We start from the raw sequence: 14,774 nt of genomic DNA, 5'->3' as shown, positions 1-14,774 counted from the left end.
TGTTACTCATTTCATGGCCTCCTCCTCCCTCAGTCAGGAATGAAACTCAGGCCCAGCTGTCTCTGACTGACTGTAAATCAGGGCTGAGGACGACTCAGTCCTACTGTCAACATGCGCGGCTGTTGTCACTCACTTAAGACGGTCCAACAGTCACTGCTCAGAAACCACTGGCAGTAGTGATAGAAGTCGCAGCCTACGTAAATGCTTTTACAATTATATGACGTTTACCTGTACAACTAAAGCTGATGATAATCTAAAACATTTTTTAATAATTCCCTTGGGTGGTGTCCCACAAGGATCAGTTCTTGTCTTCTTAATGTTTACTTTAACTTCACTTTTGTAGTTTTGCTCTTTTATCACAGTCTTTCCTATTGCTGTTATTTTATGTTTTTTGTTCTGTATTTATTGCATCAAATAGATACATTTTCCAATTTCACACGCTCTCAAGACAAAACTTAAATTCTACATCTTCCATCTTTCTTATCGCTAGAGGAGGCTATTACTCTTATGGACTTTGCTGTACCTGTCGTTGGTACTGAAGTTGTGGCTTTACTTCACTGGCTAATGTACTGTTCCCCTGCTCTTCTTCTTCCTTTCCTTCCTCGTACAGCAGTTGACTAAACATTTATTAACCTGCTGCATATCAGCCAAACAAGCAGCGCCAGAAAGGGCATCTGTGGTGCTTTAAAATTTTATACAATCCCTCTAAGCAGTAAAATCCTCAGCCAACTGCAGTGAAAAGGAACACGGGGAGCATCATCCCTTCGCCTTAACCAGCAGGGGCTCTTCTTTCACCCTGCAGGAGAAAGCACTGTGCTATGTCCAGCCTGGGCACTGTTTGTGTAGGATGATGCAGCAGATGATAATCTTTATAGTTCAAAGCTACAGTTGGTAGATCTGTAGTTGAGAAAGTATTTATATTATTAGCTTCAGGGTAATAATAACATGCATTTGAAGGCCATAAGCTGATTTTATGATTTATCATAAAACTAAAATGAATTTGTAGTTACAGCGTGTGGCCACTTGGTGGTGCTGCTGTGAGGCTTGAGTGATGAAAGTAGTGCAGTCTTTCTCTTTTGACCGAGACAGATGCTGACTGCTTCTGTTTACCAATATTTTCATGCGTGTGATTTATTACAGTCATGGACTGAAAGTGAAGAGGGGACTGGATGGCAATTTTAATTTAGTGGAAAGCCACACATGTACACACACACACACACACACACACACACACACACACACACACACACACACACACACACACACACACACACACACACACACACACACACACACACACACACACAGCACTTCATAATGAAGAGCATGCCGGTCAGTTGTATTGACAGACAGATGTGAAAGCTCTCAGCTGTGATTAGAATTCAGTCAATCACACGCATAGCCATGCAGATATAAGTACATCATTGATGCAGTGTGGTTCAAAAGTAAAAGAGAAGTTTGTCTTCATACAGCCCTGCAGACAGTCTTAAGCTTTCAGCTACAAGTCTAAGTAAACATAACTAGTCTGACTTCGACCTTGAACCCTGAGTATTAACCATCTCCTCTATAAACAGTTGTGCAGGTTTGTGGTTTCTTTGCGGAACTACTTGAACCCTAACCAACACGGGTGGAGAACTGGACCAACGACCTGTAATTATCACCTTCAGTACCGGACACGATCAGCGCCCAATGAGAAACATAGCACTAGGTTCCAATTGTAGGTGGAAGCCTGAACCCGGCAGGATGGATGCTGTTACTGGAGCCACAGGTCCACGACAGCACAGAATGGGAACATAAAATATGAGTAACGTTCACTTGTCTGTACATTCTGTATATTTCAGACCGTAGGCCTTTATTGATTAATAACAAAGCTTTAGCTATTTGCTGTATTGTTCTTCAGGCCAATGAGGCTTATTGAACCGGACTCTGCCGCAAGTGAGAGAGAGGTTTCTCATACTTTAATTGAGTTCAAAAGTTGACTGGGCCGACCAGCCTCACTCTCGCTTTTATGTCCACTTGAATCATGATGGCAGTGTGTGTGTGTGTGTGTGTGTGCGTGTGTGTGTGTGTGTGTGTGTGTGTGTGTGTGTGTGTACACTGCAGCAGACCATCCTTCTTCAGCAGCAGCAGAATTTGAGCCAGATCATCTCTCTCACTTTCTCCCTCTGTCTCTCTCTCTCACCATCAGCTGTGATTACTTTGGTAAAACAGCGGTGCGTCGCAGAGAACCAATTTTCCTAATGCACAGCCCTCACACACACACATACACACGCAGCATGGTTATTGATGAGGTAAATGGGGAGGGGGGCAACAAGGGGGCACACACGTTGCTGGGAAATGGAGAGAGAGAGAGAGGGTGAGAGAGAGAGGTGGGATGGGGGGTGGCCTGAGGATAGTGGGAATGAGAGAGAAGGACGAGCTACACAGGGACAAAGAGGGACAACAGAAGAGACAGATAGAGAGCGAAGAGGAGACAGCGAGAAGGCACAGAGGAAGAAGAGAGGCAGGGTTGATGGAGATGTAGACATGGTGTTGAGTGTGTGATTGAGCAGGATGAGCAGGTATGGAGCTAATGAAGCGAAGGACATAGAAGAGGAGACAAGGATGGCGGGAGGATGCAGGAGGTCGTCTCTTTCCGCACGGACAATGGAGTAGTTTGACTCGTCGTCCGCTGGAAGAAGAGCCAATAAAATGTGTCTCCTGGATGGTTTTACCTTTTTTACGAGCTCTTGATGTATCAAGTACAATGATAGAACTATAGCTAAAGAAACTAATGGAACAATGCTGATCCATGAAATAGTGCACAGACAGCGCGTCGCTCCTCGTGCTTCACCATCACAGCGAAGCTTTGTGTTCCTGAAAGTAGCGATTCTGCACAGAAGCTGCTTTGAAACAGCGAAAGGACAAATGAAGACCGGCGGCCGTTCACGTTGTATCAATTGGAAACTGATCGACTGATCACTGTCTGGGTGTCTGGGGCCTGTGGAAGCAGCAAGACATAATATTTTTTACAGCTATTGAAAGAACAGGAGTGTTTTCGCTGAGTCGGGGACCTTGGACTTTACACACACAACAGGAATGTTTTTAAAGACTGATGCACCGACAACCTCTCCTCCCACACTTTCACCGGGAACGTCTCCTTAATTCATGTCTTCACGCTGGCGATAGGCGTATAAAGATGTGCTCCCATATCTAAGCGTCTCTATTAAAGGCATAGATCACTCATTTTAAGACAAAATGTCTTTTCAAAGCATTTTAACCTATATTTCTGTAGATTAACTTGAAGTTTACAGACACACTACACACCTACAGTAAAGGGCAAAGTTCAATAATTAAAGGATTCTTTGCCCTGACAGTCCATCCTGAGGGTACATTTTCCACTAGGGGTGTCTCTTAAGGGAATTCTTTATTTGAAACCTTTTAAGAAATATGCATTGGACATGTTTTTAAGGCAAAATTCTCAATGGGATCCACAGGTTTAATTGTTTTGTAGTTATTAAAATTATTTCTGGACGTTTTTTAAAAATAATGTTTATAACGACTTTAAAGTTATACCTCCTCTAAGGACTCTTGAAAATGTTTTAACCAAAGAGACATTTTTACTTAAATCCATCAAGGAGTCAGTCTTTATGGACTTCTATTCCTCACAAATGCCTCTTTATCCGCACGGCCAGATTGTAGCCGTGTGATCCGGTAATAGAGATGTAAGATGGAGGTGTGGCTAAACAAAGACATTGCGTTATATCATGTCACACTGTGTGTAATTTCCATCGGTCGTCTCCATCCGTTAATATAAGCAAGCAGAGCAGAAGTGCAGCAGCATGGGACTTAGCTGCTTTAAGTCCTGGAAACATGACAGTACAGGCCACAAAGGTGAGACACACACACACACACACACACACACACACACACACACACACACACGGAGCGTTAACTATTACTCTTAAAACGTTAATTCATTGTTTAATCCCTTTAGATATGCGTGTGATGCCTTTGAGTGGGATCAGTAAAATGCTGACTCATGTTCGGCTCCTATTAGATGACGCTTCATACATATGTGTGTTGCATGTGACTTTGTGAAGGACAGTGATGGAGCATCATGGGAGATAAAGGCTTGAGTAAAACCAGAAAAACAAAATTACTCATCAAACTATCCAGCAGAGAGTTGAAGCCTCCTGTGACCCAGAATCATTAAATTGCTCTCTCTATCTACTTTTTGTGGTGCTGACTTGGACCGACCCCCTAAAATCCTGTGTGTGCAGGTAACAGAGATGTGTTGGCCAGCCCAGGCTCCTATTTCTTCCTATCCAACAGCGCCGGTCAGGGCGACGAGTGGCTGAAGAGCCTCAACAAGGGAGTCTGGATCCCTTTTACAGGTACATGAGCACATATGGATGCTTCGCTGGATGCTTGTGCCTCGTTTTGTCCTTGCATTGGACTGTATATGATGTATACTTGTCTCCTCCTGGTTCGCAGGCGTCTTTGGGCAGCGCCTGGAAGAGACGGTACTCTATGAACGGCGTTACGGGATGCGCTTGATTCCTCTGGTGGTGGAGCAGTGTGTGAACTTCATCCGGGAGCGCGGCCTGCATGAGGTGGGCTTGTTTCGCCAGCCGGGACAGACCAGTCAGGTCAGGGAGCTGCAGGAGGCTTTTGATGCAGGGGAGAGGCCATCGTTTGACAGGTACAGCTTGCCTGGTCGTCACCCCCCACGGTTTGCTGTTCAGCAGTTTAAAAGTTGCCCTGCTGCGTCCTTTGTCTGCAGCAGCACAGACGTCCACACCGTGGCGTCGCTGCTCAAGCTCTACCTCAGACAGCTGCCGGAGCCTCTGGTTCCTTACAGCCACTACCAAGACTTCTTGCTCTGTGCACAGAAGCTGAGGAGTGACCACTCACTGGTAACAGCAGCCCTTTACACAAACTTAGTTTTCCATCTTCATTACTTCCCACCTTCCTGACTCTCATCTTCTTCTTATTCCCTTAGGGTTTAGGGGAACTAAGGAATTTACTTCATGAGCTGCCAGTGGCGAACTTCAATCTACTCAACGTCATCTGCCAGTAAGACCCTCCCCCTGTATTATTGACGGACAGTACAGTATTGTGCTGTAAATGAAATGTGCTTCTCTGCGCAGGTTTCTGAACGAGGTCCAGAGTTTCTCTGACAGTAACAAGATGAGTGATCAGAACCTAGCCACCGTGTTTGGGCCCAACATCCTCCGAGCCAAAGCTGAAGATCCACAGAGCATCATGGGAGGTAGAACGGCACGCTGGACCAATCTGCATGATCCAAACAATGTTCTCGGTGCAACTGGGTCACTCTGACAGAACCCGAGAGGGTTCTTTAAACAACATGTTGTCCTCCGATCTATCTCACAGGTGCAGTTTTAGTCCACGTGCTGATGTTGGCACTGATCAGAGACCACGAGTCTCTGTTCACCAGAATCCCCTCAGCCATCTCAGCCTGTCCACCTGGAGCTTTGCGTGCATCCCCCGGCCCCCTGAGGCAGCCGCATCTTCACCCGTTGCCCTGCCTTCGCCAGCTTTCTCTGCCTGTCATTTCACAGTCATCCAGAGACGCAGGACAAGCCAGCACAGACAATCCCAGGTACTACAGACCCGATTTACTGTAGTAAAGCATCACTACAAACCAACACCCACATCATTTTACCGGTATTTTGGCTTAACTTGCAACTTGTTAGTTCCTTAATATAAAACATGAAATATAACGATCACTTATGCTGAACGTAAAGCATTTTCTTGCTTCCTCTAGCCATATTTCCTGTGCTGTTGTCAAAGCCGACTTGTCTTCTGGTCAGAAGAGGCGCCTCGGCCATCGCTACACCTCCTCCCATCCAGAGAACTGCTTCTACCCCCTGCCTTCCTCCAGTCAGCCTCCTCAACACAACATGACGGATCGTCATCCTGGCCAAGGCCCATCTTCTGCAAATTTCCAAACGTCTACAATCCATCCACAAGACCCATTGCCTGACAACACTAAATCCATGTCCATGCTCATGGACTGGACAGAGGCCTGGCCAGAGCCGGGAGAGCCAGGCACTGGGTTGTGGAGTTCTGGTGCTGCAGAAGAAGGCGCCAGTGGGAATAGCAGCGAGGTTCAGGAGGAAAGCACGCCCTCTGCCTATGACAACCTAGACAGGGTGTCTTTATGTCAGATGATAGGGGATGATGCAGGCGGACACTTTGACATTTGTGATCAAATTGAAACTCAGCCTGAAGAAAAGCCAGATGTAGAGGAAGAGGCGCAGACGAAGGAGTCCTCCTCTTCATGGTCCTCCTGTGAGGTTCTCCCCTTGGATGAGAAAAATTCTATAGAGGAGGTTCAGGTTAGAGGAAGTTCGAGTCAGATAGAGGAAGAGGAAAACACTGAAAATGATGATCATGAAGACAGTAAATATGACAGTGATCATAATGACATAGATGACGCTGATGGTGTCCACCACCCAAATTCCCCAGCCGCCTGCTCTGCACGCAGTGGCAGCCCTCTCAGTACAGGAAGCTCAGAAGTGTTCCTCCCATCGGGACCTTCAGATTGTCAGAGGGATGAGGCGCAACCCAGAGATGCTCAGTCTCTGCTGTTTGACCTGAGGCAGCAGATGATCAAGCAGAAAATGCAATATCAAGCCAGAATACAGAGGTGAGATCTGAGGACACGGAGGTTGATTTGAGGTTGAACCGGTGAAAGCAAACATGAAATCAAGTAATGCCTGTGTGTTTCTTCCTGCATGTGGGATTCGGGTTCGCAGGCTGGAGCGCTGTAATGATGTCCTGGAGAGGCAGGTGGCGATGCTGCAGGTGAGTCTGGAGCAACAGAAGCGAAGCCAAAGCGTAGCCGAGATCAAGATCCGCAACGTGGAGCAAGCCAAAGCCGACGCCGACCGCCGAAACACCACGCTGCAGAGGGAGATGGAGATGTTCTTCCAGATGTATGGGGAGATCAAAAGAAGAGGAGAGGAGAGAGGGAGGGGAGGAGGGAGTCTGTAAAGACAGAAAACATGTCTGAAAGAAAACGTTCAGGGAAAACAACAATAACTGTCAGGTCCAGAAGACAATCCAAATATAAATAGAGTTTCCAGAACATGACTACAAAGTTTGAGCAGCAAATTTGTATTGTCTTTGGTAGGTTTATCACCGGTGCACTAAATACCTGGACTTTCCCTTTCTAGCTCCACTGCCTTTTTAAACAGTTCCCAACTCAACAAACCAAATGTTGAATCCAGTGGGTTTGAGTTTCTACAGTATGTGCCCACTATATACTATACTGACAAATCGGATGTATTTTAAAAGCAGCATGCAGGACAGTAGAGAGAAAAGAACCTATCCACTGAATAAAATGTAGACCCAGATGTTTAAAACACAATGTGCCAAAAAGCCATTCAAAACCTGTGTGACAAATTTTTCCTTCTGTGGAATCATAGTTCAGTGACATTAGGTTTTAGAGAGCAGACATACCATCTTCCAGGGGTATGTGAGGGGCGTAGGCCTTGGTTCTGTACATACTTATTGCAGATGACCCCTTTGAATCACATGGAGATGACGCATGACAACATTTTTATAAACTCGTATTACTTCACACACTTTGCATTTCCTGCAAGTGAACATGCATGCGTCCAATGCTGCCGATGACAAGGTCACAGATGATCAGCTGTGACTGTCTCACGCTGGGTTAGTCGATAATTTGCATAAAAATACATTTAACATGTACCTAATTTTGTACTGTAACTGCCTGTTCTAAAGAATAAACTCATGAACAGTAACCCAGTGATGGACTGATGCCCTTTTAAAGCATTTATTACTACAAACAGATGAATTTCTACTGTTCTGCTTTCACAAGCTCTGAATGATGCAATCTGTAAAATGACTTTTCCCTATCAGAAATAAAACACTGACTCTTGTTTTGGTGATGAGAACATTTATTTTCAAACTCCTAACTCTGTCGACAAAGAAATAAAACTGTACAGAGGAAAACAAATCGAAAGATTCTCATCATATTAATCAACATCTGGAAAACATGTGAAACAGAAATACACAGTAATTCAGTAAGTCTGCACTCCAGAGTCACTCTTAAACGCTTTCAGATTGAGATGTGATGTCTCAGTCAAGTAGAAAATAAAGGGGGAAGTCTCACACATTAAACACAACAAAACTATGAGCATTTAAAGATAAAAGAAAAAAGACATCACTGACTTTATATTCACAGCTGCAACAGGGTTTTCTTGTCCAGTTTTAGGAGAATTCACTAGGAATGAAACGGACAACACCCACTGACACCACAGGAGAGTCACTAATGGCAAATGACATCGGAAGATGTGCACTATGACTATTTCAGTCCTGTTACAATACAAAGACTCTTGACAGTCAGTAAACTAACGCCAATGAATAAAGTGCTAAAGCAGCCAGCAGTTCGGTTCCACTGAACAGGTGAAGTATGACACTCCTCTAAGCATGACAAAGTTTTCTTGCAGAAACCTTACATAAAGTAATTTATCAGCATTAAGCTAACACTGAATATATCTGCATATGTAATAGCTAAGAATTCAGCTCTCTGAACAATACAAGGTTTCTGTCACCATCTCGCACACGCCGGCTGTTAAGCACCAAAACAAAAAGGTTGAACAGCTACATGACTGAGCATGTCGAGAAGAATTCTGAACCATCTTCTATTACGCATGTTCAGCCATCTCTACGTGCTCAGAGGCAAGAGATTTAAAATAAATCCCATCTATACATCAAAATGAACAAATGTGTGGAATGATTCTGTATGCAAGTCTGCCAACGTACATGTTTGTTTTCAGTGTTATCTTAGGGAAAGACAAGTTGTAGTGACTGTTTGATGCCAAAGCAGAGAACGTTTTCTTAGATAAGTTTTGTGTAACACAAGGTTGGGTCAGATTAGATAACTGAGCTACAAGAAAGGTGGGGTAAAGTGCATTTAAGGGATCAGTTGAACCCAAGTTCCTCAAAGCTCAAAAATAATTATAGACAATGTTATCTGGCTAGAGGGCTGATGTTAAATGTTGGCTGCTGATGCAGCTAATATTTTGACAAAATAATGTCATGGATTCAATTAGAAATTCAAATGATGCAGTAAATGCTTAAAGGAGGGCAGATATTTTCACTTATGGATTTATATTTGTTTAAAAGGTTAAAGACTTGGGCAGTACAATGGTATATGATGGTGTAGCGATAAAGGTCCCATGAAAAGCTTCTGGACTTCGATGGTAGAGGATTAATACAAGGCGTTGACGAGGATAATAGCTGTTCAACAGGGTCGGAATGTACAGTAATAACAGCCTGGATGCAAGGAGACAAACACTAACAACAGCTATGTTGCTGAATTATAAAAACACATTACTTATAATGGTGAAGCAACCGATGGTCACATAACTTAAAAAAGACTGGACACTATGGAATACAAGGGAACAACAACAACAGTGAAAGGTTTGTAGTTTGAGGGACCTTTGGAGGGTACGCCAGGTGTAGGTATCCCCTTAGAAGCCAGAGGGCGTCAGGATGTTCATATCTCGGTGTTTGAGCTTGTGTGGTCGTGTGCCATGTCTTCGGCCTTCCACTGTGGGAATCTCCATTTTGGGAGGGGCCGCCGCCTGTATGGCAGGGTTGTCAGCCAGCCGCGTGGACTGCGCCTTCATTACCTCCATGGGACTCGGCTTCTGTGCTCCACGGTACGCCTGCAGTGCAAAGGCTATTGGAAAATAAGAAGAAAATATTATGCAAAGTTCTGATTACACAACCAGGTAATAGTCTGTTTTATATGAAGTTACTGATGGCATGTTGTGTTTTTTTTAGCCTTGCATGGTTTGTTTATTTACTTTTTTCGTTTTAAACGGCTCTGTGGCAATACTGCATCGGAATGTGGTCGGATCAGTAAAAATGATTGTGAAATGTTGAAATCTTTATGATATTAAAATTATAGTATTAAATAATCTAGAACTTTTTAACACTAGCATCATGGTAGTTGCCCAACAAGCAAGAGATAATTTTAACAACAAATACAAAGTGTCTGTCTCCAAGTAAAGACCAACGTGAATGAAGCTGGTCTGTTATGTTAATTAACAGTGCTAATTAATGTGTATTTACAGCACACACATTAATGTTGATTTTAAGAAGCACAAATGGGTTAAAATTAGAATTTCAAGTCTGTGCGTAATATATAATCAAGCAGATCGTTTCACCTGTTTACTCAAAAACCACTATCATTTTATTACCTACCTAAAGTCATCCTGGAAAAATGATTTTGATAATCTCCAAACAAATTGAAAGGTCACACATGTGAAAATCCAAATCCTATTTCTCAGCAGGGATCAAAATTCTAAATCCAACCTTATATTACTAGAATGCAGAAATTCTCTAAACCATGAAGGGACGAAGTTTACTGGCCTGTCTGCAAGCGTTTACAGCTTTGTGTTTACGGTCAGTCTGAAGGTCATTCATTAACCCGTTAACTTGAAACGTTGATGTAACTGTTTAAAATAGATGAAAAGGAAAGAAAACTGTGCAAAAAGTCATTGTATTGTTTTATGTTGTTATTTTTTTATATTTTCATTCTTTCAACTGGGTGAAAATAAACAAATGTGTGGAACTTCATCTTTAACAGAACATCCGCATGAGATAAAAGAGCTTTCTGTGGCGATGTTCAGGTACTGTTTCAGTATTTTGTGCAGACCTGTTTACCTGTATTTGACGGATCTGATCCCAGGTCTGAAGTGGACTTGTGGACAAGCGGCCGAGGCCCAAACACACTCCACCGTTCAACAACGCCTCCTGCTCCCCCTGTTGCTGTGTCTCCTCCTGCCATGTCCACACTGCTATTGGAGGAGCTAAGGCTGAGCTCTGAACCTGTACTGTTGAACCAGCTCCTAAAAAAACCCCACAAACATTATGCAACTTGTTCAAGACTTTTGGTGTTTATCCCATTTGTGAGTCAGAACAGGCTAAAACAGGATGACATGTACTTGTGTGCACACCTGCGCTGTTGTTTTGGGGAGCTGTGTGGTGTGTTGGATGGAGTGGACTGGGCTGAAGAGCTCTGCCGCTCTTCTCTGGCCTCCATGCTCTGGATCTGCAGTTTCTGAACAGCAATATGACACACAGTATGACCTCTATGCATGCATAGATGAAGGTTGGTGTTTTTGGAGGCACAGAAAATAAACCTGCTAATAAATGGTCAACAGCATCATGACATTGACTATGTGGTGCGGTCTGTTCACATCTGTCTCTAACCTGGATGGACTCTGGCACACGATGATGGTGTCTTGTCTCCTCTGCAGTGAGACCTTTGTGGGGTGTGTAGCTGGTGTCGGTGAGCCCTGCCCTCTGCTCAAATTTGTACATACTATCCTGGGTCTGCTCTGAGAGACACAGAACAAAGATTAAGGTAAAAATGTGGGAATCCTTAAATCCAATGACAATAATAGACTCAGAAACCTAAGTATTACTATTACTGTGATGTGTAGGTGTAACATACTGGTGATGAGAGAATTCATGATGATGGAGGAGGCCTTCGCTTTAACTATCCCTGATGACCTGGAGGGGATGCTGTCTGACACCGTAGGCTGACTCACTGCACCACTCTCATCCTCCTAAAGGAAAAATGTAAACAAACCATCAGCACCAACGTCGTTTCAACTGAACTCCTGCATAACTCGTTCTCTGAAGAACGAGAAAAAAGGTCAGACACTAAAGCAGTTGTGTGCTGTGGAGGTGCTCTCTCACTTCAGCAAGGTGTGTAAATTTCCTTTCTGGTATGATGGGTCGCCTCCACAGGTTGTTGATGCTGATATCATTTGGAGGGGTGGACATAGGGGCCTCGAGGTTGTCGTCGTAGCTGAGGGCTCGTCGGGTCATCCCAACGGGAAGCTTCATCCCGCCCATCCCAGAACCTTCGATGGCTGCACACAATGGTTGAGCAAACATGCTGCACATGAGGCTTGGAACAAGTTTACTGAGTCACTAAGCGACGCCTCCAGTTCCACAGATGGGAAATTAATTTCAGGCTAAGAATAGATTTTATTAAACAATGTGCGGATCAGTTTAAAACACAGTACAACTGTGAGTCAGATTTGTCTGGTCTGATTAGTCATTATGTGTAACCCATTGTTTATTCTATGCATGATAGCATGTTATTATTAATAAATATTGGTATTTTCAGTTTTTTGTGCTTTCATTCTGTAGAAATCAGAAAGCTCATTGTCTTACCCCAACACACATGAAGCTAACAAGGCTAAGAAACTAAGAAAAGAGAAAGAGAACTAAGAAAAGAGGAAGATTAACTCAGATCAACATCTTAGAAAGAGGTCAGCCAATGTATGTGGATACCCTAAAGTTACACCCTTATGCTAAACACTGAAACAGGAAAGTTTTTTTCCTGTTGCCATGAAACTGGAGGCACACTATTGTCTGAAATATGACTACAGCCAGAAACCTCACCAGCTCCCTTCTTCAAAGCCAGGGGACCTAAACCAGAACATGAGAAACAACCCACACAAAAACATTGACCTAAGCTTCAAGTAATACTCACCCGGTAAGTCGCCTGAGCCAGACATGACTTCAGCAAGACAATAAGCAATATCAACCAGGATGAGGCCTGAAATAGAAATAAAGAGAAGGAAAACAATGTGCATTATTATATCTGCAAACAGAGATCATGAGGAAGGCTCATCCTTATAGTGGAAATATTCCTACCTTGCTGTAGCTTTACTGAGGTGAAATGGCAGCGGTGGTTACATCAACTTGTTTGAGACACACAAAAGCCTCTGGCAGTGCATTGTTGGTGAGCAGCAAGGCCAGGGAAGCAACTATGGAGAAGCACAGGTCAAAAGGTCAACTGAGAGCCAATTTTGTCCATTTCATTTCTTCTTCCTTGAATTTAAAAAAAATACAATTATACTTTTATTAGGGCATCTGGTTTTATTTTATATTACAACCTATTATGATCACCAGTTTAGAAACACAACGCTTTAATTTTAAAACATCTAGCTATCCGCTATCCATTGACAACTACATGTATATCATTTGTGGATGGAACCTCGATACACCTAATTAATTTTTTGAAATATTTAATGGTTCCACTAAAATAAAATGTTAGTTGTGCCAAGGTCAAGCATGTAAAACCTTAGGCTTTGTTTTGTTTTGGTAAAAGAAGAATTAAAACAATACATCCTAAAAAGAGGTAGTGGTAGAAGTAAAGAGGAAGATAATAGTGAGCAAAGGGATCTTATGCTCTGTTCAGCCAGTAGATGACAGCAGGATTACTCCAGAGGATGGTGGCAGACAGAGATTACATAACATGCTGCAGCAGGACGAGTGCTGCATCACTCACAGCCCATAGACTTGCATCAAAATAAAAGCTTATAGTTGTCAAGTGTCAAATTGTGTCTTTAAAAAGTGCACATGTTCATAGAGCACCAGTGCATTCACTGAAGGGCAAGACACGTTTGGAGACATAATGAAGGCGTTTTTAGATGGAGGATCTCTGATGGTTTAGTGTTAATAAGCTAAAGAAGCCACGCGCTCCTGATAATCAATATATTATTCATCCAATTGCAAGTTTCAAACGGTAAAAATAAATACAGTCAGTGCGCGACAGATGTAATCTAATTCACAACAATGTTAGCAGGTGCATTACTGTGTGACATCTATGGCATTCACACACTAGCACAACAAATAATTAAAAATCTCTGCATCACAGAAGAATTATTCAGAATCTCTTACGTCATGAGTTTGATGTTGGTTTGTTTAACGTTGCTAAGACCAATGTACTGTTCCCACTTCGGAGGAAAACACTGACTGATACTGATACTGAAACAAAAACCTCCAATTTTACTAAACCTCCAAAGCTGGTGTGATTTTACTTCAACCCGAATTGAAGAATGTGTCCTATACAACTACAAAATGTCTTAAAGTGAGGGTTTGCATTTGAATATAAACGGAGAAAGCTCGGGTTGTTGAAATGATCTGGCTTTGTTTGGAGGCTGGTGGCCTCCGCTTCTTTACCGGAAGCAGCCGGCGATAAGGGACAGAAAAATGCAAAAAACACACAGTAACCTCAACAATGCAATGTCAACACAATGTAATAGACTTGTCTCACCTGAGTCAAAATTCGACTTCAAGGTTACAACGAAGCCATCGGCGACCCGCCTATGTCGACTGGACCGTAGAGATAACAACAGAGTTGATGCACGGCAGCCATTATTGTCTCAGCCAAAATAATTGACTCTTCCTCCATCGACTACTTCACGCTGGTGTTCTCGCGGTATATCGCGAGAGAACAGTTGTAAGCGTACTGACGCTCTAATCGTTTAGTGTAATAATAATTATACGCCAATAATTGTTCATATATGTGCAAATAAACATTTAATCAAATGAAGTCATTGAATACTTGCAGTAGTACTGTTGTTGATAAAATGCGGAGTCAATTTGTCTCAATGATCACATCCACAACCTCAGAGCCTTGAGGCAAGAAACTCTGGCGGGTAGGTCTGTTTGGTAAAATATACATGTTTACATAAAACACTTTTCTATTTACTTTACGCACACTCACATACAACAATGGTGGAGGAAGTACAGCTCCTGTAATACTTCCACCTATTTTGTCTTCAAATTGTTAAAAAAAACTTTATTAGCACAATGCTTTCCAGCATACACGGTTTGAGTTAAAACCCCATTTATTCTGTCATTCGCAGAAAACAGGATAGATTTTTGCTGTGTTTATTTGTATGTACAGTCAAAGTCATATG

The 14,774-nt window shown here is 43.0% G+C and overlaps 2 protein-coding genes across 2 annotated transcripts; one reads left to right on the top strand and one right to left on the bottom strand.

Annotated features, from left to right (window-relative positions):
- Positions 1-2,401: 2,401 nt before the first annotated feature.
- LOC114869196 (rho GTPase-activating protein 22-like) lies at positions 2,402-7,912 on the top strand. The gene is made up of 9 exons (XM_029173194.3): positions 2,402-3,873; positions 4,263-4,376; positions 4,477-4,684; positions 4,766-4,898; positions 4,985-5,058; positions 5,133-5,254; positions 5,377-5,605; positions 5,771-6,655; positions 6,765-7,912. The coding sequence occupies exons 1-9, from the start codon at positions 3,822-3,824 to the stop codon at positions 7,000-7,002; spliced, it is 2,055 nt and encodes a 684-aa protein (XP_029029027.1). The 5' UTR covers positions 2,402-3,821; the 3' UTR covers positions 7,003-7,912.
- On the bottom strand, positions 7,911-14,286 carry LOC114869198 (putative monooxygenase p33MONOX). The gene is made up of 9 exons (XM_029173197.3): positions 14,126-14,286; positions 12,721-12,833; positions 12,557-12,622; positions 11,752-11,927; positions 11,504-11,618; positions 11,260-11,387; positions 11,004-11,107; positions 10,711-10,895; positions 7,911-9,721 (listed from the first exon to the last, which is right to left on the bottom strand). The coding sequence occupies exons 3-9, from the start codon at positions 12,579-12,581 to the stop codon at positions 9,510-9,512; spliced, it is 945 nt and encodes a 314-aa protein (XP_029029030.1). The 5' UTR covers positions 12,582-12,622; positions 12,721-12,833; positions 14,126-14,286; the 3' UTR covers positions 7,911-9,509.
- Between the last annotated feature and the right edge of the window lie 488 nt (positions 14,287-14,774).

Source organism: Betta splendens, chromosome 14, assembly GCF_900634795.4.
Source record: "Betta splendens chromosome 14, fBetSpl5.4, whole genome shotgun sequence".
NCBI classification, from domain to species: Eukaryota; Metazoa; Chordata; class Actinopteri; order Anabantiformes; family Osphronemidae; genus Betta; species Betta splendens.
The sequence above is the reverse complement of the archived record's forward strand: the minus strand, read 5'-3'. Positions and strand labels throughout refer to the sequence as shown.